This window comes from Bombina bombina, chromosome 3, assembly GCF_027579735.1.
Source record: "Bombina bombina isolate aBomBom1 chromosome 3, aBomBom1.pri, whole genome shotgun sequence".
Taxonomy (NCBI): domain Eukaryota; kingdom Metazoa; phylum Chordata; class Amphibia; order Anura; family Bombinatoridae; genus Bombina; species Bombina bombina.
The window spans coordinates 82,955,884-82,981,349 of record NC_069501.1 but is presented as its reverse complement, the minus strand read 5'-3'; the positions used below and the strand labels follow the sequence as shown (position 1 = coordinate 82,981,349).

At 37.9% G+C, this 25,466-nt stretch overlaps 1 protein-coding gene across 2 annotated transcripts; it reads right to left on the bottom strand.

Moving 5' to 3' along the window:
* Positions 1-609: 609 nt before the first annotated feature.
* Positions 610-23,947, bottom strand: TFF3 (trefoil factor 3). Of its 2 annotated transcripts, none has more exons than XM_053704535.1 (3): positions 23,798-23,947; positions 1,523-1,894; positions 610-787 (listed from the first exon to the last, which is right to left on the bottom strand). In XM_053704535.1, the coding sequence occupies exons 1-3, from the start codon at positions 23,868-23,870 to the stop codon at positions 756-758; spliced, it is 477 nt and encodes a 158-aa protein (XP_053560510.1). In that variant the 5' UTR covers positions 23,871-23,947; the 3' UTR covers positions 610-755. The 2 variants fall into 2 exon arrangements, with proteins under 2 accessions (XP_053560510.1, XP_053560509.1); XM_053704534.1 differs by lacking the exon at positions 23,798-23,947 and adding an exon at positions 6,343-6,446.
* Between the last annotated feature and the right edge of the window lie 1,519 nt (positions 23,948-25,466).

Sequence of the window (25,466 nt, the reverse complement as noted above, 5' to 3'; positions counted from 1 at the left end):
AATAAAACGAATCTAATCTAATCTAAATAAAGTTGGGAAAAACACGAATATCAGCGTCATCGATGACTGTTATTTAACAACAGTCCGATGCTCATCGCCCCGTATTTGGTGTGCATGTTTTTGACAGCTTTTTTTTTATAAATATGGAGATCGTATTCAGATCCACGGCCTCGATGTTTGGCGATATTAGGCGAGCGTATTGATGCCGGCAAATGCAACATAGTTGATGCTTTAATAAATATCCCCCTATTTCACACTTACAGACATTTACCATATTTCATGTGTCTTTCTGAAGATATTTGTTTTTTTTAACCACTTAACAATACATTCTTGTTTCATGTGCAAGATTTTATGTATTGGACATTTTTAAGGCAACCATAACTGGTTAATGGCAGGGACACACGCTAACAATTAGCTTGGAAAGAATTTTGAGCATGATCTCATTAGAATCTATGAATCGTGCCCATTATTGTCATGTTTTAAAGTAGATTTTAGCAAGTTCATATAGAAAATGAGAGGCACAGAAACCCTTAAAATTAATTTGATAAATTAAATTATACTAGTGTAAAAAAAGTATACATCCAACAGGAGGAAAAATGATCAGTACACTGGTTTTTTTTTTAGTTTATTTTAATTCTTTATACTGATATCAGATACACCACGGTCCTGTGACCTGAACAACTCTGGAATTTGCGTCAGTTATGTTTGAATATAGCAGCTGCATCCATCCTAGTGTTTCTGTTAATATCTTGGGATTAACTTAAGAATGAGCCAAATATTGATGTATCTGAAAAACAAAATAAATGAATTAGTACATATTACTGTTGTGATAGACAGACAGATAAATTGAAGATAGATAGGTGAGGGAGGAGATAAGTATATTTTGCGCTGCAGTGATTTAAGGGGTACTGTTGGGATGCAGGAGAGTAGATGAGATGTACTGATGCATGAGCAAAGCATGGAAGATCAAAGATGGTCCTGCAGCCACATAAGATCTTTTTACTCCCAGTGAGGCTACATTAAATATGAGTGAGATGCACTGCAGGGTGCAAGTGATGTATTTGGGGTACTAATTTTTCTATTACAAAAATACTTTTTATTTAGTTTAGCTCTTTTGAGAGCCAGACTAATCTGGGAGTGGGTACAGGGCCGAGTATGCATAGGTAAGGAAGCTTTGTTGGCCTAGAGGCATAGCTGTGGCGGTCAGTAGTTTTTCCTGAGCCCAGTGTGAGCCATTTCTTTATGGGGTTTAACTGTACAAAAAGCAGTGGAAAGAAGACTAATGAGACAGAGCTAACAAAGTAAACCTGAAAAATGTGGGAGTTGTAAGCTCTGTAAATAATTCACTTTGTCCATGATCCTGGAGAAGGATAACTATTTGTGTTATGGGAAATGTATAATTTGTACTATAACTACAAAGTAATAATATCCTTCTTATACACTGCTATGCAAGATTGAGATGAAAAAAAAATATCTCTATGGTTGTATATGTACATAAGTGCCAGCGCAGTAAAACACCTACCTTTGCTTAATCCAACCTCTTGCCTGCACTGAGCACAAGCTTCAGATTCAGATTCCCCAATAAAAATATTTAATACAGATTTAATCAAACCAGGCGATTCCTTGTTTGCTTTCTCTTCTTTACATATTTGACATGGAGATTTCCTTTCTGCTGGGACCCATTTATGTATAACTTGAATGGCTGGTTGAGGATTAACTATCACTGCATTCGCACCTCCTTCTGTTCTAATGAGAGTTGGCTTGAAGCAGACGATGTTGCTTGGTGTATATGAATCAAAGCAGCATCCTTTGCTATTACAATCCTCTTTTGTAATCCTTGGATTCCCACATTCAATTCTTTCTTGCGGATTTAGGGATGAACATCTGTAAACAGCTGTCAGAACAAACCACAGGTAAGCCTGCTGTATTTAAGTCTTATCAAAACTGCTTCCTCTCCCTCCTCCAATACCTCTAACTTGCTGTAACTACTCTCTGGTACTCTACACCCCACTCTAGCAGATATCTGTAACCTTGTTTACCTTGAAAACCCACCTATTTAAAGAAGCCCACCACCTCTACTTTCTAAGGTCCTCCTCATCCAAGTCCAAAATCAATCTTGAACTGACTTGTCTCACTGCTGCAACTACAATCCATGTGACAAACTACCCAACATCTTGTGTCTCTTCACCCTTCACCCTTTAGACTGTAAGCTCTTCAGAGTAGGCCCCTACTCCTCTTGTATTTGTTTGTTTAGTCTGTTTTATGTATCTGTATTTTTAACATACACAGTGCCATTGTATACCCTTATGTTCTGAATTTAGGGGCTCATTTCAAATAAACAATAGAATTTGTGATATATAGATAGTAGGGATGTGCAGGGGGAAAAACTGTTTTTTGGAATGAACATATAAGGAAATTCATTTCCCTGAATATTCATTGCCTGCACTATTTGGTTTTTGAGCGCTTCTCTCTTTTTATTTACGCAAATTATGACACTTAGGGAATACTCCCTAAGTGTGATGCGGGAAGTAAAAAAGTTTGTCTTTATTTGGCTCAACGCAAAAAGCGTTTCAACGGTCCCAGCCGTCTTTCTCAAGAGCAATAAAAGTGCTTTACAAACCAAAGCATGCTGCTTTGGTTTGTATAGCACTTTTATTGCTCTTGAGAAAGACGGCTGGGACCGTTGAAACGCTTTTTGCGTTGAGCCAAATAAAGACAAACTTTTTTACTCAATCTGTGATATTGTCTTTTCATATTGGGAAGGAGCCGGTAACCTGCGAAAGCCGTGCTAGCGGCGAAATGTGCATCAGGCATTGTCTGTGTGCATGAGACTTGCTAATTTGTGTTTACCTGGGACCTCTCTAAGCTCATATTGATGTGGCAATTGCCTTCCTTAATCAGTAATTTACAAACCGTTTCCTCTCCTGCTCTAGATACCAGTATTGCTCAGATTAGGTAATGTTGTTGGGGTCAATCCCCTTTTTAGATTAGCTTTAGAGCAATCCGTGTATTCTTTGAGCCCTGAGGGTTACGGTGTATTTGAACTATTACCCAGGGAAGTAATTCTGTTTTTTGAAGTCTCACACACACATAGTCTACTGAATAGATTATATATCTACTATTATTTCAGCATACTATATTATGAAGGGGTTGATATTTGCTTAAACTAACACCGTTGCCACTATTTCCACTAACCTGCAATATACACTGTGAGTAGATATTCACCTTTGTATGGTGTATTGTCTGATATTTCAGCACCACTATTTTGCACCTAGAGTTATACAACCGAGGAAGGAAAGGAAGATACCAACGACTGATACAAGCTGAACCAGCGCCTCCAGCTAGCACACCTGATCTATTCACACAGACCTTGGGAGAGACTGTGGGACGGCTGCGGTTCACCAGAAGGGGAAAGTATTAATACATATTATACACCTGTTTGCATGTAAGTCAGGATCAGACTGCCATGCTTCAGGATAGTTCTTCTCTGTGAAAAGAGGCTGCTTCTAGGGTGGTAACTAGCCATAGAACAAGCTATTATGCTATTGTTCGTTCCCAGGTTGAGCGCTTCTCTCTTTTTATTTATGACTGTTTAGTTTTCATTTAGTTTAAAAAAATGAATTTTCATTCAAAATTTACATTAGTTTTCATTAAAATGAATGTCAAATATTTTGAAGCTACAGGTGAAAAGTTCACCTGTAGCTACATACTAACCCTAACGCATTCTGGAGAGCGCTCAAATCCAATTCTCTTCTTGCCAGATTCCTGGCCACAATAACAGGAGGCTTAGCAATTCAGCTCCCAGAACCTGCACTAAAGTTAGTGCAGGTCCTGGGTGCTGAGTGCGCTTTCTCCTGTTAGCACGGCGAGGGACCTGTCAAGAAGAGGATGAAGTTAGTGCGCATAAAGCTTTGCAAAATTAATTGAAAGGAAACTAATAAATACTGACATATGTCATCAGTTGTTTTTTCGTTCTCTTTTAATTTCATTGATGCATTTATTCAGATATCTGATTTTCGATACAAATGCACATAGATACAGTAGATAGATAGATCGAGAGTGGCAGTGTGCTTGTATAGGTGTGAAGGAGTGAACATGTATTTCCTCTATGTATTATGACCTGCAGAGCTTCCATTTACTTCTAATTATAAATTTACATGGGATCCATAGGTGGATCCTATATTACTTTTGCAGCATTCTAGAAATTAGCAGCTATTTAAAGGGACAGTAAATTAATTACACATTTATGATTTAGATAGAACATACAATTTTAAACAACTTTACAATTTACTTCTATTATTTCATTTGCTTCCTTCTCTTGTTATCCTTGGCTGAAATGTTTACCTAGGAAAGCACAGGAGCATCAAAGAACCTAGGTTTTAGCTGCTGATTGGTGGCTGCATATATATATACCGATTGTCATTGGCTCACCCATGCGTTCAGTTAGAAACCAGTAGTGCATTGCTGCTCCTTCAACAAATTATACCAAGAGAATGAAGCAAATTTGATAATAGAAGTAAATTGGAAAGTTTTTTTAAAATTGTATGTTTTACCTAAATCATGAAAGAAAAATGTTCATGTCCCTTTAAAGGGACACTAAACCCAAAAAAAATCTTTCATGATTCAGGTAGAGAATGTAATTTTAAACAACATTCCAATTTACTTCTATTATCGAATTTGCTTCATTCTTTAGATATTCTTAACTGAAGAAAAAGTAATGCACATGGGTGAGCCAATCACATGAGGCATCTATGTGCAGCCACCAATCAGCAGCTACTAAGCCTATCTAGATATGATTTTCAGCAAAGGATATCAAGAGAATGAAGCAAAATAGATAATAGAAGTGAATTAGAAAGTGGTTTAAAATTGCATGTTCTTTCTAAATCATGAAAGAAAACATTTGGGTTTAATTACCCTTTAAGTAACATTATTACTGGTTTATAATATTGTACATTGCATATTAGGGCTATTGAATTTTGTAGGTCTAGCTGCTCTTATCATCGTTTGATGATGTAAACATTTTAGAGCAGAATTCTAAAACAAAAATCACACATTTATTTTTTTAATTGTGCTGCAGAGAGAGAAGTGGGTACGCCTCAGTATATTCTAAATATATAAAGTCTTTACTTGACATACCATGACACCTGATTTTACAATTGATTTATGTTGTATTCTTCTCTTTTAGCCTATTTACTGCATGAGTAAAATATATAGATTGTCTTCATATTTTTATTATGCTTAAAGGGCCACTAAACCCAAAATCTTTCTTTCATGATTCAGATAGAACATACAAATTTAAACCACATTACAATTTACTTCTATTATTTATTTTGCTTCATTTTTTAGATATCCTTAGTTGAAGAAAAAGCAATGTACATGGGGGAGCCAATCACATGAGGCTTCTATGTGCAGCAACCAATCGGCAGCTACTGAGCATATCTAGATATGCTTTTCGGCAAAGAATATCAAGAGAATAAAACAAATTAGATAATGGAAGTAAATTAGAAAGATGTTTAAAAATGCATTCTCTTTCTAAATCATGAAAGAAAAAATGTGGGTGTCATGTTCCTTTAAAGCTTATTGATTCATTTTCTGTCTTTGAAGGTACAAGATGCAGAGGGTTCAAAAAATATATTTGTTCTCGTGAGATAAAGATACAGCTGGTGATCAAATAAGAAGCCAGCATACATGCGTATGCTGTAATCAGTGGCCGTATCCTCATTTGGAACTGAATAAGGGTGCTCTAGGAGTGGAACTGACTATGTTTAACCTCTTTGAAGACTTTAAGAAATACAGTAAAATAAAGTAATTTTGTTTAAAACATACAATATTCTAATTGCAGCATTTTTCTTATACTAGAATGCCCCCCCTAGCTCTATGCCACACTTCAGCTATTGTACCCGGTTCAGCTGCTTATACACCTCCCCTATCTGACCATACATATTCCCTGCTGTAATCATTTTCAACCTGTTCAGCATTTTTATTTGTAAATCCAATGAAAAAAATTGTGAAAGCAAGAGAGTCTAAAATGATAAATTTCACTTGTGTCTTAAAAATATTTGTAAATTATTATATATTTCTAGCATTTCAGAATCTAAGCTCATAATGTGTTATTTCTTCTAATAGGTGCATATTGTTCCTATTTAGCGTGTGAAACTTTTCTCTGGCTCTTAAAAAAAGGAGACATTTTTTAATCATTTCCATTTGTCTTGTTTGCAATGATTCAATTGCAAACATGTAACCTGACAGATAACGTACTGCAACTAGAAAATAACTGTTAAATGAGTTCTCAGTATGTAGCAACAACATCTTAATCTGTTCTGCATTCTATAAAGTACCTACCTGTATATCCGGATGCCTTCCCTATATTGCAAACACCCATTATCAAGGCCAACGTTTGGATGTAAAGTATCATAGAAAGCATTTTTATTATCCTTCCTTCACCTTCCCTGTATGTACCTGATGACTGACAAATGTTTAATTGCATCTATATATATATCAGCGTTAGGTAATATGTCAGCGCTTTCAATAAATATTGTAACAAATCACCTTACAAAAACATGTGAGATTATGCAAACAGAAACTGAGATTTGATGTAAAATTTAATTAATTAATTAATTTATAAATAAATTAGCTGATCATACACTCTTCTGCAACATTAGATTATATATTGATAATGTCATTCGATTTTAAGAATAGCATAATAATTCCTATAAGGCAAATGCAGTTATTTTACTCAGAAGAAATTGTTTAGTATTGGCAGAATCAACTTTACCTTCTAAGCTAAATAAATAATTGAAAACATGCAAGTGTGGAGTCAGACTTGCAATACCAAAACAAGCTAGTCAAATAAATAAATATATTTAAAAAAAGCTGAAATAACATGCATATATTAAAAAATTAACATGTAAAAAACTTGTGCGAAAACAACTAAAAGGGTAAATTTAAGAATGGCACAGAAAATATTAAACTATATTTCTTACATACAGGTGGTAAGAGTCCATGATCTATTACTTCTTGTAATCACTTTTCCCTACCACTAGGAGGAGGCAAAGATCCCCAACCCCAGGAACTCTATAAAACCACTCCCATCTCACTGGCAACTCAGTCTTGTTTTTGCCTCTGCTGGAGGAGGTTAAAGAATGAAGATGTGCATTTGAAAGGGGTTCTCAGACTGAGTTGAGGTCCATTTCCCCTCAGAGTACAGTGATGGAGGGATGTATTTGGAGTATTGTTAGTGGCATTTGTTTTACCTATTGGGGTTTAGTGGAAAGCCTTTCCACAGAGTCACAGGAACTTTTCCTCCTTCTGTTGGTTCGTCAATATACTCCTATTCCAGATACTCAGCTGTTATGTTTCAGCACTGGTTTTGGCTTCCTACAGGTTTCCTCCAGTAGCAGAGTGCCTACTGGTAAGTATTTTATTTTTAATTTTTTATTTTTGGCACTCTATAACCCTGTTAGTTTATTGTTATATATATGTATTATATATGTATATATATATATATATATATATATATATATATATATATATATATATGTAAATTACCTTTGGGCAGTCATATATGTTTTAGGTAATTCCCCTATTGTTAAGTATTTATAATTTTGCGTCATGTTTTGGCTGCATACTACATTTTTGTATATTTTTTTTAAACGCTCAATGTTTTCTTTGCATGCATACTTTTTTTGACGCACGCATGTTGACCAATGTCAGCATTTGGGATTGTGTGCGTATGCGTGATGGCATACGTTTTGGCGCAGGATACTACAATATCTCACAGCGCTTATACAATGTTCCCACTAGCTCCTGGGTACAAAAGGGTACCAAATGGAATACAGTTTATTACAATTAAAACTTAATGGTTAAAATCATGGATCCATGGTACAGTATATGCAAATTACATAAAACACATATTACATAAAACACATTCATAAAATATAAAAAAGAATTGTATAAAATGCAAATGGTAATAAAAATAAATATTTGAATAGATATAACTGGAAATGGGTACGATATTCCCTTAACACTGTGCAAAATTGCATAGAAAAGTGCACCAAAAAGTTGGGTAACTAACTGTGGTGACAATAAATAAAAAATAAAAAATGCAAAAATGGCGGGGCCCCTCAGAATTCAAACATTGTGAAAGTGATCATTAATGTTCAAACAAAAAGTTAAAAAATGAAAAATGTGAGAAAAAATGAAAAAATGAGAAAAAGTTTGTGTATAAATACGTGTCCGTGATGAAAAGTCAATTATAAACAAAGTTAGTGATATAAAGTTCCAAATGAAGGTGTGTCTATGTGAATAAATCTTCCTTAAGTCTCCTCAAATGAAGGTTCCAAATAATATGGATGTGGTGGGTAAGGGAATGTCCGGTAAAACCTAGGATGCAATCCCTATATCCAACCTGTAAAAGAAATACACAATAGTGCAATATTGCTAACAGATAACATGTATTGTAGGAAAAAAGCTCACCAATTCTGCCAACGCGTTTCGGCCCAAAGCTGGGCCTTTTTCAAGACTATGGATGGTGTGTGATGGTGGCTCTATTTAAGAATATTATTGACCAATCACTGATGTCAGTGTTTTGGCGCTTGTTATTTGGCGCCAAATGTCAACCCGGAAGGAGATGTGGGTGTAAAATATAATATAAACAAAATAAGCCTACATAGATTATATTTCTGACTTGTGGCTAAATGTCGATATTATACAATGGTTACCTAAAGGGTTTTGTTTAAATCTTCATTGTTTTAAATTAGTAGTACCGGGATTGCCCTTAGTGTTTCTGCCGCTCGATATAACCGGAAGTACCTAGAGTTTACCTGACTTAGATTCTCTTTCCGGTTTCGCTCTTTGTTTTACTTCCGGTAGATTTGTTATCACTTCCGGTATTGGTATTTGGCGGTACGGGTCGCATGGCCTTATTTGGCGGGTATTCTTACAAAGATAATAATTAATGATATTTTATGAAATGGCCAATCATAAAAGCTACGCTGTTATTTCTGATATGTAGAATCAATATACTAAATGGTGAGAAATATATGATAAAATATCGGAAAGGATCTAAAAGTTTTTATAACAAATGTTTTAAATACATATAAAAATACATAAAATGGTTGTTTATAAAAACAAGTGGACTAGAATGGCTGTGATAAAAAATGCTGGTGAGTTTTCATGAAAAATATATATATATAGATTCCCATGATTTATAACACAGGATAAGAGCAATAATATAAAATATAAAAAATGGATATAACATCTGCATGGATAATACTTTAATTGGGATAATCAAAACGCTCAAATTTTCTTTAAAAGAAAGAGTATAAAATATATAAAAAATATATAAAATCTCTTAGGGAAGTGGGATAAGTACATATTAGAGCAATGGAATGTGTGAAGGGACAGTTCCATAAACATGATAAATGATGTATTCCTGAAGTCCTCCACATAGTAAGTATAAAATACAATCAACTGATAGTATTGTTTTTGGAAACTGACTAAAAAGGATGGAATACATAGAAATATTAAGAACATTAAAACTGTGGGAGAAAATCGGAGTTTCGGACTTACAATTATTCCAATGGAGATAGAATAAGAGCTATCATACCTACGGGATATCTGTTCATATTTATTAAATTCCTTGGGAGAGTCAAAGATAACTACAAATCTAGATAGTATGAAAATACATGCTGTGTGGTTATATGGTCCCCCAAATAAACTATTTCCCAGAATTCTTCATTTTAGGCTTAATAGGTGTGACAGATCTTCCCTGTTGTTTAAACCCCTAGGGTGTAGGCAATCCATATTAAAGATCCATCTGGACTCTGCTATTAGTAGTCTTTTTTCTTGATCTCCACCCCTCCAATTAGGTGTGACTAGTTGAATACCAATATAGCTAAGATTTTTTTGTTTGGCCTGATGTTGGGTTAAGAAATGTCTGTATAGTGCTGTTTCGGTGTTTTTGTGTTTGATCTTTAATAGGTGCTCCCTGATCCGATCTTTCAGGGTTTTCCTATCTTTTTTTTTTTTTTTTTTTTTCTCCCCCTCAATCCTCTCCTTTTTGCTTTACCCTGTACTCCCCTTACATCAGCATGCCTCCACACAAGACACATAATTTAATGGTGATGACGTTGAACACTAAGGGATTAAATATTCCAGAAAAGAGATCCCACTTGATCAGAGATGCAAATAGGTTACATTGTGACATTTTATTCATTCAAGAGACCCACTTTAAAAAGGACAGAGAACCGTATTGGTGCAACTCTAAGTATCCCACCTCTTTTTTTGCCTCAAACTGTCAGAAGAGAAACGGGGTTGGGATATTGATTAAACATTCCTCACCTTTCTGCGCTACACACATAGAAAGAGACCCGGAAGGCAGATTCTTAATAGTGGTAGGTAACTTGCATAACAGAATGGTCACCCTGGTGAATGCATATTTTCCAAACCAACATCAAAACAAATTCATGACTACACTCACGAACAAAATTTTAGAACTACGTAAAGGTGCGCTAATAATTAGTGGTGACTTTAATATTCCATTAGACCCCCAATTGGATACATCTAGAGCCACAGCTTCTATTTCTAAGAGAGTGATTAAGCAATGTAATAATAGACTAGAGGAACTGGCAGTACATGATATCTGGCGTACACTATACCCGATAAAACGAGATTATACATTCTTTTCGCACCCCCATGATCTCTTCACCAGAATTGATTACATATTTACAGACCAATCCACTCTGGCACTAGTCACGGACATACATATTCTCCCTATGACATGGTCAGATCACGCCCCGGTTATATGCAAGCTCAATTGGCCTACTATTCCCACACACCCCTTCATATGGAAATTTGACAAGCTTATGCTCAGTAATCAGGCGGTAAAAACCCAAGTTGAAGGTACGCTTAAGGAATACTTTCAACATAATAATACTCCTGACTCTTCCAATCACATTGTCTGGGAGGCGCACAAGTGTGTGCTTAGAGGAGTACTTATCAAACAAAAATCCCACATTTCCAAGCAGATTAGATTAAAATACACATCGCTATTACTTAAAATACAAGACCTAGAAAAAAAACATAAAAGGTCACCAAATGATAGTGCGCTAAAACTAGAACTCCAAAATACAAGGGAGGAAATACAAAACCTTCACACAACAGACCATCAGAAAATAGCTCTAAAACTTCAGCAAAAATATTTTGAATTTGGAGATAAGCCAGGGAAACTCCTAGCAAGGGCTTTGAAGAGGAAACAATTGAAAACACACATACACTCCATATTTAGTAGAGACAACCAAGTCTGTTCAGATAGCCCCGCAATAGCTGAAGTCCTCAGAACATATTATCACCAATTATATAATATACATGACACAGGAAAGAAACAAATTAGGGAAGACGAAGATAGAAACAAACAGGTATTGACTCCTATTTAAACTCCCTTTCACTACCCACCATATCACAGGAAGAGGCTGAGGAATTAGAAACACCTTTTACCGTAGAAGAGGTTACCCGCATCATTGATGGGCTCCCAGCAGGCAAGAGCCCTGGCCCGGACGGGTTTAGCGCTAAATATTATAAATTGTTTAAAGACACTTTAGCACCACATCTGACAAATTTGTTTAATGATATAGGGAACACGCAAGAATTTCCATCTACAATGTTATTGGCCCATGTTACTACCATCCCCAAACCCGGTAAACCTACAAACCGCCCTGAGAACTTTAGACCAATCTCGCTCCTTAATGTCGACCTCAAAATTTTTGCCAAAGTACTCTCAACGAGATTAAACAAACTATTACCCAAATTAATTTCTCCAGACCAGGTGGGGTTTGTTCCCGGCCGTGAAGCTAGGGACAACACCATAAAAGCGGCCCTTCTAGTAAATGCTGCGCATCATAACAACATACAGTCAATATTGGTATCTACTGATGCCGAGAAGGCCTTCGACAGGGTGAGCTGGCCATTTCTTAGAGCTACCCTGTCGAAGATGAACTTCGGTACCCACTTTATAGAGAAGGTTTTCTCTCTTTACTCTGCCCCTACAGCACAAATTAAAATAAATAATATACTATCAGAGCCCTTTAAAATTAATAATGGTACCCGACAGGGTTGCCCGCTATCACCTCTTCTTTTCGCGCTGACAATAGAGGTATTAGCCCAAAGAATTAGAGAAAACAATAGGATATCTGGGATCCGAATAGGCCAACAAGAACACAAGCTTTCATTATATGCGGATGACGTTTTAATGTCATTAACTGACCCGCTGGTGTCACTCCCAGAAGCTTTAAAAGAATTCGAGGAATATGGGGCAGTATCCAATTTCCACTTGAATCAAAATAAATCGGAGATTTTAAATATAAACCTCCCACAAACAGAGATATGTAAACTTTCGAGCGCCTGCCCACTGCGACTACAAACCCGTAGCCTTAAATACTTAGGGGTCTACATCACAGCTACGCCCCCCAACACTTTTTGAGGCCAACTACACACACTTACTACACTCAATTACATGTGATCTATCCTCATGGAAAAATAAAAAAGTCTTGTGGTTGGGAAGGATCGGGATAGTTAAAATGAATGTACTTCCTCGTGTGCTATATTACTTACAGGCTCTCCCTATCTCTTTCCCGCCCACTTATTTGCGTCGTTTGCAAGACATAGTTGAGGAGTTTGTGTGGGGGGGCATCAGACCTCGCATAACAAGAAGCACATTATATCAGGCGAAAGAACGAGGAGGACTAGGAGTTCCCAATTTTCTTTTATATAAGAGTGCTATTAATCTCCAACACCAAATTGAATGGAGTAACAACCATATCCAAAAGACCTGGGTTCAAATTGGGAGGGAAATACTTGGAGTTAGCAGTGTGGGGACCCTGGGTTGGATTTCTCCCAGGGCTAGGCCCAATACTGTGGACTCTTATATGATTTTAAAGGAATTTTTTACACAATGGGATAAGACCCTAGTGGAGTTCCCACATATCACTACGAGGCCCTCACCTCTGACCCCATTTGTGCATAACCCGGATATTCCTTTTACAAATACACACCAAATAACAGCAAATAAATCACAAATAGGTCAAACAGCTTTTCACAGACTACTATCGAACAAAAAACTTAGGAGAAGGGAGGATCTGGAGGACTCTGGCCTCCAGATTTCCTGGTATTTCCATATACAACTCCAACATTTTTTGACCACGCACAAATATGCTGAGAACGTGACCAGGCCACTGACCCCATTTGAGACTTTCTGTCTGCTCCCTACGATGCCAGGCCACTTGATATCTCTGATGTATCGCATGTTATTATCACACAAAGACGCACCGCTTCCACCCTTCACTAAACAATGGAATAGGGAGATGACCCCTCATCCAACAGACAAAGACTGGCAGAAAATATTTCTCAAACACACAAAAGCCTCAGTCTCTGCTAGAACACTGGAGTCCAACTATAAACTCCTTTCCCGTTGGTATCTCACCCCCAATAGGCTGCAAAAGATCTATAAACATACTGACGGAAAATGTTGGAGAGGATGTGGGGAGCAGGGAACTTTTCCACATATCTGGTGGAGTTGCGATTTAATTAAAGCTTTTTGGCAGGAAGTTCTGGACACAATTGACATTACACTACAAATCAAATTGAAGAGAGGGCTTGGACTATTACTTTTTCATGATATACCTAAAATCACAGACAAACCTAAAAAACTACTACTATATGTCATGCTCAATAGTGCTAAGTCCCTCATTCCCAAAAATTGGAAATCATCCAAAGTACCCACCCTTAGCGACTGGAAAAATCTCACAAATAGATATCTGCAATTAGAACGCTTTAGATACTTGAGAGATGGTAAGATGGAAATACACGAATACATGCTGGACCTCTGGAATTCTCTTAACACTTAAAACATTAATATAATGCTCCACACTGACATGGTGGAGAACCCCTTTGAGTATCTGCACCGTTAACCCACCGACCCTACCCTCCTTCCCTACCCCCCCTCCTTTTTTTTTTTTTTCTCTCTTCTCTTTTGCTCTTCTTTCCCTCGTCTTCTTTTTTCTCTTTATTCTAAATAGATTGACTGATCTGCGCTGAGGATTCAGCCCACCTCAGGATATGTTCCTAATACATGGTGTGCGTAACTACACCTTCTGAATCAGAAACTACAAACTGTATTAATATAATTAATGTATCGCTTAAGACTGGGTAAATTAAGTTGATAATATGTGGAAAATGTGTATGTATCTTCCTGCTGTGGGAACAGCGGGGGGCTCACTTTGCAACCAGAGCCAAGTTTGTAAGATTAAGAATGTTTCAATAAAGCTTTTAAAAATTAAAAAAAAAAAAAAAAAAAAAAACACTAAAATTACAAAAAATAAAAAACTATCATTATAAAAAATAACAAACAAAGGCATAGATTACGAGTTTTGCGGTAGCTGAAAAAGCAGCGTTAACAGGTGCTAACGCTGCTTTTTCACTACACTGGTATTGCGAGTCTTGCAGGTTTAGGGGCACTGCTCACTTTTTTGGCCTTACCGCAAAACGTCTTACGTAAACTTTGTAAACCCTTTTTTCTATGGGACTTCCATAGTGCTGGTATTATGAGTCTGTCCTTGGAGGACAAAAAGTGAGCGGTACACCCTACCCCGTCAAGATTCCTAACGCATTTGAAAGTCAGTAGTTATGAGGTTTACGCTACCCGTAGCATAAAACTCATAAGTAAAGTGCTAAAAAAGTACACTAACACCCATAAACTACCTATTAACCCCTAAACCGAGGCCCTCCCGCATCTCAAACACTAAAAGAAAATTATTTACCCCTAATCTGCCGCTCTGGACATCGCCACCACTATAATAAACATATTAACCCCTAAACCGCCGCACTCCCGACTCGCAAAAACTATTTGAATATTATTAACCCCTAATCTGCCGCCCCTAACATCCCCGCAACCTACCTACATTTATTAACCCCTAATCTGCCACTCCAGACATCGCCGCCACCTACATTATATTTATGAACCCCTAATTTGCTGCCCCCAACATCGCAGGCACCTACATTATATTTTTAACCCCTAATCTGCCGCCCCCAATGTCGCCGCAACCTACCTACACTTATTAACCCCTAATCTGCTGCCCCCAACGTTGCCGCCACTACAATAAACATATTAACCCCTAAACCGCCACACTCCCACCTCGCAAACATTAGTTTATTATTATTAACCCCTAATCTGCCGTGCCTAACATAGCTGCCACCTACCTACATTTATTAACCCCTAATCTGCTGCCCCCAACGTTGCCGCCACTATTTTAAAGTTATTAACCCCTAAACCTAAGTCTAATCCTAACACCCCCTAACAAATATAATCTAAATAAATCTAACTAAATATTCCTATCATTAACTAAATAATTCCTATTTAAAACTAAATACTTACCTATAAAATATACCCTAAGCTAGCTACAATATAACTAATAGTTACATGGTATCTAATTTAGGATTTATTTTTATTTTACAGGCAAGTTTGTATTTATTTTAACTAGGTAGAATAGTTATTAAATAGTTATTAACTATTTAATAACTACCTAGCTAAATTAAATACAAACGTACCTGCAAAATAAAACCTAACCTAAGTTACACTAACACCTAACACTACATAAATAAATTAACTAAATTAAATACTATTAAATAAATTAAATTAAATTAAATTAGCTAAAGTACAAACCCCCCCCCCCCACTAAATTACAGAAAATAAAAAACAAATTACAGATATTTAAACTAATTACACCTAATAGCCCTATCAAAATAAAAAAAGCCCCCCCAAAATAACAAAACCCCTAGCCTAAACTAAACTACCAATAGCCCTTAAAAGGGCCTTTTGCGGGGCCGAAGCCAGGAGAAGTTTTCATCCAAGCCGGGTGAAGTGGTCCTCCAGACGGGCAGAAGTCTTCATCCAGACGGCATCTTCTATCTTCATCCATCCGGCGCGGAGCAGGTCCATCTTCAAGACATCCGACGCGGAGCATCCTCTTCATCCGACGACTAAAGATGAATGAAGGTACCTTTAAGTGATGTTATCCAAGATGACGTCCCTTAGATTCCGATTGGCTGATAGGCTGATCAGCCAATCGGAATTAAGGTAGAAAACATCCTATTGACTGATGCAATCAGTCAATAGGATTGAAGTCCAATCCTATTGGCTAATCCAATCAGCCAATAAGATTGAGCTGGCATTCTATTGGCTGATTGGAACAGCCAATAGAATGCCAGCACAATCCTATTGGCTGATTGCATCCGCCAATAGGATGTTTTCTACCTTAATTCCAATTGGCTGATAGAATTATATCAGCCAATCGGAATCTAAGAGACGCCATCTTGGATGACGTTACTTAAAGGTACCTTCATTCGTCTTTAGTCGTCGGATGAAGAGGATGCTCCGCGTCGGATGTCTTGAAGATGGACCCGCTCCGTGCCGGATGGATGAAGATAGAAGATGCCGTCTGGATGAAGACTTCTGCCCGTCTGGAGGACCACTTCGCATGGCTTGGATGAAGACTTCTCCCGGCTTCGTTGAGGACTTCGGCCCGGCTTGGATGAAGACTTCTCCCGGTAAGTCGATCTTCATGGGGTTAGTGTTAGGTTTTTTTTAAGGGTGTATTGGGTGGGATTTATTTTTAGGTTAGGGACTTTGGGCCTGCAAAAGAGCTAACTGCCTTTTTAAGGGCAATGCCCATCCAAATGCCCTTTTCAGGGCAATGGGGAGCTTAGTTTTTTTTAGATAGTATTTTATTTGGGGGTTTGTTGTGTGGGTGGTGGGTTTTACTGTTGGGGGGGTTGTTTGTATTTGTTTTTTACAGGTAAAAGAGCTTATTACTTTGGGACAATGCCCCGCAAAAGGCCCTTTTAAGGGCTATTGGTAGTTTAGTTTAGGCTAGGGGTTTTTGTTATTTTGGGGGCTTTTTTTATTTTAATAGGAATATTAGATTAGGTGTAATTAGTTTAAATATCTGTAATTTGTTTTTTATTTTCTGTAATTTAGTGTTTGTTTGTTTTTGTACTTTCGCTTATTTAATTTAATTTATTTTATAGTATTTAATTTAGTTAATTTATTTAATTATAGTGTAGTGTTAGGTGTTAGTGTAACTTAGGTTAGGTTTTATTTTACAGGTACTTTTGTATTTATTTTAGCTAGGTAGTTAGTAAATTATTAATAACTATTTAGTAACTATTCTACCTAGTTAAAATAAATACAAACTTGCCTGTAAAATAAAAATAAACCCTAAGCTAGATACAATGTAACTATTAGTTATATTGTAGCTAGATTAGGGTTTATTTTATAGGTAAGTATTTAGTTTTAAATAGGAATAATTTAGTTAATGATAGGAATATTTAGTTAGATTTATTTAAATTATATTTGTTAGGGGGTGTTAAGGTTATACTTAGGTTTTAGGTTTAATAATTTTAATATAGTGGCGGCAACGTTGGGGGCGGCAGATTAGGGGTTAATAAATGTAGGTAGGTGGCGGCGATGTTAGGGACGGCAGATTAGGGGTTAATAATATTTAACTAATGTTTGCGAGGTGGGAGTGCGGCGGTTTAGGGGTTAATAACTTTAATATAGTGGCGGTGACGTTGGGTCGGCAGATTAGGGGTTAATAAATATAATGTAGGTGGCGGGATGTTGGGGGCAGCAGATTAGGGGTTCATAATTATAATGTAGGTGGGGGCGATGTCCGGAGCGGCAGATTAGGGGTTAATAAGAATAATGTAGGTGTCGGCGATGTCGGGGCGGCAGATTGGGGTTAATAATATTTAACTAATGTTTGCGAGGCGGGAGTGCGGTGGTTTAGTGGTTAATAACTTTACTAAAGTGGCAGTGACGTTGGGGATGGCAGATTAGGGGTTAATAAATATAATGTAGGTGGCGGCGATGTTGGGGGCAGCAGATTAGTGGTTCATAAGTATAATGTAGGTGGCGGCGATGTCCGGAGCAGCAGATTAGGGGTTAATAAGAATAATGTAGGTGTCGGCGATGTCGGGGCCGGCAGATTATGGGTTAATAAGTATAAGATTAGGGGTGTTTAGACTCGGGGTTCATGTTAGGGTGTTAGGTGTAAACATAAATTTTCTTTCCCCATAGGAATCAATGGGGCTGTGTTACTGTTATACGCTGCTTTTTTGCAGGTGTTAGACTTTTTCTCAGCCGGCTCTCCCCTTTGATTCCTATGGGGAAATCGTGCACGAGCACGTACAACCAGCTCTCCGCTGACTTAAGCAGCGCTGGTATTGAAGTGAGATTTGGAGCAAAATTTTGCTCTACGCTCACTTTTTGTCTTTTAACGCCGGGTTTGTAAAAATTCGTAATACCAGCGCTGCAGGAAAGTGAACGGTGAGAAAAAACTGCTCGTTAGCACCGCACCCCTGTTACCGCAAAACTTGTAATCTAGGCGAAAGTTATCCAAAATAATAAAAAATAATCCTATTCTAATACCCTTTTAAAAAAATAAAAAACCCACCCCAAAATAAAAAACCCTAATCTATAATAAACTACCAAGGACCATTAAAAGGGCTTTTTTGTGGGCCCTTGAAAGGGCCTTTAGTAGGGCATTGCCCTAAAGATAACAGCTCTTTTCCTACAATAGATAAACAAACACCCCCTAACATTACAAACCCCCACCCCCCAAACACACAAAATAAAAATAAAGTAAAGCCTAATCTACCCATTTCCCTGAAAAGGGCATTTGTATGGGCATTCAGCTTTTTTATGAAATGCCCAACCCCTAATCTAAAAATAAAAACCCACCCCAAAACGAAAAAAAAATTACACAAAATAACAAACAAATTATCCAAAATAATAAAAATTATTCCTATTCTAAAACCCATTTTAAAGAAAACACTTCAAAATAAAAGAAACCTAATCTAGAATAAACTACCAATAGCCCTTAAAAGGGCCTTTTTGTATGGCATTGCCCTAAAGATATCATCTCTTTTTCTGAAAAAAATAAAGAAATTCTAACATTACAAACCCCCACCTCCCCAAACCCACAAAATAAAAATAAAAATATCTAAAAAACCTAATCTACCCATTGCCAGTCTTACATGCCAGGCAGCTCCATCTTAAAGGGACAGTCTACACTGAATACTTGGTCTTTATTACTTATTGTTACATATCAGACAAGCATCTTGCAACAGGTGCCACATCTATAAGCTGGTAAGAAGCACATGAAACTTTTAAATAATAATCGTTTGTTAGCAACTGAAAATGGCCACTAAGCTCCGCCCATAGCTTTCTTCTTGTCCAGCTAGCTGTTTTCTTGTATTACAGTTTAGCAGTGCACGTTTAAGATTTTTCAGTTAGATTTCAAATTGCACAGTGCAGTTTTTTTTTTTTTTTTTTACCTCAGCCAGAAATGTAGGGGACATTTATTGTAGGCGGACCAACATCAATTCCTACAACTAGCAATAGTTATTATAGCTTTCTAGTGGCATTCTGTTTGCTTTATAATGTTGAAGTTTTTCTACTGCTGGAGATTATTGTAATATAAATAATCTTAATAATCTCTTGGTAAGAAAATGTATTTCCTTCAATTGCTGATTTATGTTATTGTTAATAAAGTCTTATGAATTTTAGTTCCTCATTACTTATGAATAATTATAAAACAGTTGTCCTGATCTCCCAGTCTCTGCAGGGAGACAAAGTTCAACACCTCCCCCTTAGGTAGGGCCAGATTACAAGTGGAGCGCTTAATATTGCTTGATTAGTGCTCCACTTTGTAATACCAGCGCACGATAATGTGCACTTACAAGTAAATCACAATGCGAGTGTGAGCCCTTCCATAGGCTCCTATGGGAGCCTCATTCTGATGCACCTCAGCGATGGGAAGCATTTTTAAATATATATGTATGTGATTATATACATATATATTTATGTGTTAATATGTCTATATACACATAAATATACATATATATTTACATTGCGGTCTATGGGAACACCCAGTTCCCATAGACCACAATGTAAAGGCACTTTTTAGTTCCATTTTTACACCCCACCAACTTTAGACCCCAAAAACTGCCTAGTGCAGTTGTTTTTTATTTTAAATTTATTTTTGAGGGCATTTGGGACACTTTTAAAAAAATTAACCAGAGATCTAATTTCTAGTTAATTTTGTGAGCGCTTATTGCTACCGCAAACTTGCGGTAGCAATAACCACTTGTAATCTGGCCCATAGTGTATAGTTGTGCCAGCTGTAGCAATTTGATTTTGCTCTGTGCGCATAGCTATCGATTACATGTGTAGTGCTGCGAGATGGTGGCTACTATCCATTGATATTTTTTTTATTTTTTTGAGGTAACACCTCATGGTCACTCCTTTGAGTTTTTTGAGATTAAAAGAATATAAAAAAAAAAATCGGATCCCCTCTCCCTCATTCCTCCTTCCTGCCGCTCTCAACATTTTTTTCTGCAGCGCAGCGATCCCACCCTCTCCTGCCCCCTCCCTCTAGCTCTATCCCTCTATCCATATCCCTCTATCCCTATATCTCAACATTTTTTTTTTCTGTAGTGTAGCTGCCTCCCCCCATTACCCTATCCCCTTCCCCCTCCCAGATCGATTGCACACCCTCTAATCCCCCCTCCACTATAGGAGCCCACTCTCCCTCCTTCCCACTCACTGCCGCTCTAAACATTTTTCTTTCTGTAGCGTAGCGGTCCCACCCCCCCCAGCGATGGGCCGCCGACTTGTCTCCCTCCTAACCCTCCCTTACCACCAAAGATCGGCACCACGACTGCCCGATGCAGAGAGGGATACAGAGTGTCCCTCTCTGCTTCTGTACCTCTGCAAGACTATTTCTGCACTGCCCCACTTGCTACTTTTAGCAAGAACGCGGCAGAGAGATGCCCAGAACAAACATACCTGGCCTTTTATAAAATATAGGATATACACACATACATACATACACACACACACACATATATATATATATATATATATATATATATATATATATATATATATATATATACATACACACACATATATATATAGTAAATAGAATAGACAATTACAACAAGAAGCATGGTCCTGACAAAAATGGATGTGGATCTGCAAGGTCCGCCTCTCTTTTTAGGCAGAAATGCCTCCAAAGGTTATGTGAGCAGAGTAATGCAGTGTAGGAAGGCATGAGTAGGTGTGTCTGTGTTAGTGAGAAGGGAGGGAGAGAAAGGATTGAGGGAAGAGGAGAAAAGGAGCGGAAGAAGGGAGATAAGGGATGGAAAGAATGGAGAAAGAGGAAGAGTAGAGAAAGAGAAGGGGAGAGAGAAGAGAAGGAAGAAAAATAGTTAGAGAAAGGTGAAGGCATTTGGGATGTGTAAATTGTGGTATAAATATTTAACTATTTATATAGCAATATATAAAACTCTAGGTAAACACTAAAAAACTGTGGGAGACGTTTTTATTATAATAAATTACTGCATAATGCGTTAACATTATGTACACAGTCTCTCCCTACATGTGGTCCCCTTAAGGTAACCAGGGATGCTACAAACCTGGCTAAATTAAGGAGACCACCTGTAGGGAGAGACCTTGTACATAATGTTAACACAGTATGCAGTTAAACACTATGGCGTATATGGTTCTGCTGCTGAGTCTGTGGCCTACCTTATATGCAGAAAGTTTGCACTCCTCTGAAGAACTCGCCCAGGCACTACCGCTACCAAGCAGAAACCACTGACTGCTTCATGTGTCTTCCATGTGCTGCCTGCGCTGTACATCTTCATAATTGACCTGCTGTGTCAGATCGAAATACACACACATACTCACACTGGCTGTGACACACACACACATACATACATACTCACACTGGCTGTGACACACATACATACACACATACATACATACTCACACTGGCTGTGACACACACACACATACATACACACATACATACATACTCACACTGGCTGTGATACACACACATACTCACACTGGCTGTGACACACACACATACATACATACTCACACTGGCTGTGACACATACACATACATACACACATACTCACACTGGCTGTGACACACACATACATACATACATACACACACATACTCACACTGGCTGTGACACACAGTGACATTTTGCTACTAAACTTGTGCCCCCACATTAAGTTTTACCCAACAGCAATATTTTTTAAGCAGTGTGCAGAACAGTTTTGGCCTGTGCACTTTTATTCCTGTGTAGACAAAGATATTTTTTTTTGTAAAGTGCACATTTAGTCTAGAATGCTGTTGTCTATTAAAATATTAACATATACTATTATTATTATTTTATAATTATTATAAAATTAAAGTGTATAACAGAAAAACACACACACAGCATATTTCAATTAGGCTAAATTAGAGGTTTAAACAAAGCTTTTAAAAAATGAATACAAATCAGGCAATTCCCTCCCTTTTTTTAAATTACATTTTGTGTATCCTGTAAGGTCACTCACTGCTTATCACCTTATTTGTAGTTTTATAGGTCCCATAGGTTTCCTTAACTCATTTTATTATACATACTTCATGTCATACACACACGCAGTGTCCCACTCACATAGTTTTCCACACACACAGTGTCCCACTCATAAAGTGTTCCACACACACACACAGTGTCTCACTCACATAGTGTTCCACACACAGTGTCTCTCACACAGTGTCTCACACACACACAGTGTCACACGCACACAGTGTCACACGCACAGTGTCTCTCTTACAAACACAGTGTCACACACACACAGTGTCGTGTCACACACACACACAGTGTCACACACACAGTGTCACTCACACACACAGTGTCACACACACACAGTGTCACACACACACACAGTGTCACTCACACACACAGTGTCACACACACACAGTGTCACACACACACACAGTGTCACACACACACAGTGTCACTCACACACACAGTGTCACACACACACACAGTGTCACACACACACACAGTGTCACACACACACAGTGTCACACACACACACAGTGTCACTCACACACACAGTGTCACACACACACACAGTGTCACACACACACACACACACACACACACACACAGTGTCTCTCACACACACACACAGTGTCTCTCACACACACACACACACACACAGTGTCTCACACACACACACAGTGTAACACACACAGTCTCACACACACAGTCACACACAGTGTCTCACACACACACAGACATTTTTGTTCTGCTTAAGAGTCCCTTCTTTTGGCTCCAATAAAATAAAGACAGAAGTTGCAGTTTATGTGCATTTATTAGCTGTATAATTATTCATAGGTTAAAAGAGAAAGCAGTATACCCCTTAAGAAAACAAAAATGACAGACTCTGAAGTACTCCTGAAAGCCCTAACAGCCAATGTAAAATAAATCACTTCACACACATACCGGCAAAAGCACTGGTGAGCCGAGTACTGCCTCTCTTCTACTTCTGATTAGAAAGAGGTCATAAAGGAAGGGAGGGTGGGGTTAAAGATTAACAACAGGGAACAGGACTGGACTGAAAGATCCATGCTTGTTTGTTTAATGCTAAACGCAGAGAGAGAATGCTGTGTGCTATTGTGGGGAAAAAAACTGTCCCCCCTGCACCTTGAAGAGAAAGTTAGAGCTGCATTTTAATACATTAACAAATTAGCCAGCAGACTGAAAGTAGATGAGGCACTATGACAGGCTCAAAGTCTCTGACAGGAAGGTGTGCACACTCCGGCATAGATTACAAGCAGCAGTGTTGTCCCACTAATAAAATATGCCCCCACTGCTCTCAAAAAACATACCTCCACATCGCTGCTCTAACACAGCACTTCTATAATACAGTGGTGCTGTGTGTGTACAGACAGATCCTCTCATGCTGCTATTCTCAGAGTGCGATGCCTGCTACAAGTATTTGATTTCACCCTGCCCCGCAAAATACAACATAACACTATGCAGAGCAGTGCACAATTATATCCGGAACGAAAATGAGGAGAAAGAGCATTGGGGAATAATTAGCCTGTAACACTTTCTTGAATAACTGCGCATGTGCAAAATCAGCGTGTGCGAGCAGGAAAAGTTATTTACGAGTCGACAGTGATTGGAAAAAGATAATGTACCAAAACATATATGCAGTAGTGGGCGGAGCTTAGCGACCATTTTAGGAGTCTAAAAAACGATAAGTATTTAAATATTTTATGTACTTCTTACAAGTTTATAGCTGTGTGACCAGTTGAAGGATGCTTCTCTGGTATGCACTAATACATTATTAAAATTTTGTACTGGGTATAGACTGTCCCTTTAATCCATCACGGGACTTGCATCTTCTTCATCCCTGCGGAGGGCTACTAAAATCCTATTGGCCGTTCAAATCAGCCAATAGGATTTAAGCAGCTCTCATTCTATTGGCTGATTTGAATCTTCAAGTTTATATTAGAGTCTTGCAAAATATTGCTTTTAGGTCCTACACAGCATTGTTTAAAGGGAAATGTAACCTTATGAGCTATGTATGTCAGTAAGGGCCGTAAGTCCCCAAATTTCTCAGAGGTTTTCTGTGACAGGTAGGCCAGAGGAGATGACCCACTAGTGTTTTCTTGGGGGGCCACAGTGAGTAAGGGTGGTTTCATGAGCTTGTTATGGATGAGGTCAGGCATGTCATGGGAAGACCCAGAGAGAGCTGGGTGTTTATAGGATAGAGCTGGTGCAATGTCTGAATACTGGGTCATTTGGCCTGGCTGGAGACACCTCAGGCAGGACAATGGACAGACCTCTCAACATGTGATAATCCTGTAGGTTGGGAGGTCTGAATTACACTAGAGATGGCTAATTGACGGCCTATGAGACACATCAAGCCATTAACAGAATTATAAATGTGGGCCATAGTTTTGTGGCACTAGGAAAAAGAAGAGCCAAAAAAATTTGCTTTAGAGATTTCTGGTAGTTGGCAAACAAGGTGGCTACAAATCAAAACAGCCCTCTGGAGGAGAGACCAGTAGATAGGGTCATCTGTACCCTTATACATATACTCAGTTAAGTGCACGCTCACTTCATTTCAAACAACTTGAGGGTGCTTGAGTGAATATTATTTCAAATAAATACAATGAACCCATCACTCACTTTTTATCTGTGTATTAGTGACGTTTCATTGTCTATATGCGTACATATGTATTTATTTATGTATTTATATGTGTACATATGTCTTTACAGACATATATACACATATAAACACATAAAGACATATGCACACACACACACACACACACACACACATATATATATACAAAAAAGTTCATAGGTACATGGACTCTCACCACCGTACTTCAACTGCCAGGGTGCTATCAAGGGGTATATAATAGCAAGCAGAACAAAGCACTCACTGGTCTTCAGACATCATAGGTGAAAAAACGAAAAACCTTTAATAAGTGACGTTTCGGGACCTTTAGCGTGCCTTCTTCTGACAAACACAAAGTGCAA

Excerpts from the sequence above, each read along its gene's own strand:
- TFF3 (XM_053704534.1), bottom strand. The coding sequence starts at position 6,424 with ATGCTTTCTATGATACTTTACATCCAAACGTTGGCCTTGATAATGGGT. Across the intron at positions 1,895-6,342 it reads GAAGGCATCCGGATATACAG|CTGTTTACAGATGTTCATCC; the intron begins GTAGGTACTTTA and ends TTGTTCTGACAG. Across the intron at positions 788-1,522 it reads AGAGGTTGGATTAAGCAAAG|ATACATCAATATTTGGCTCA; the intron begins GTAGGTGTTTTA and ends TTTGTTTTTCAG.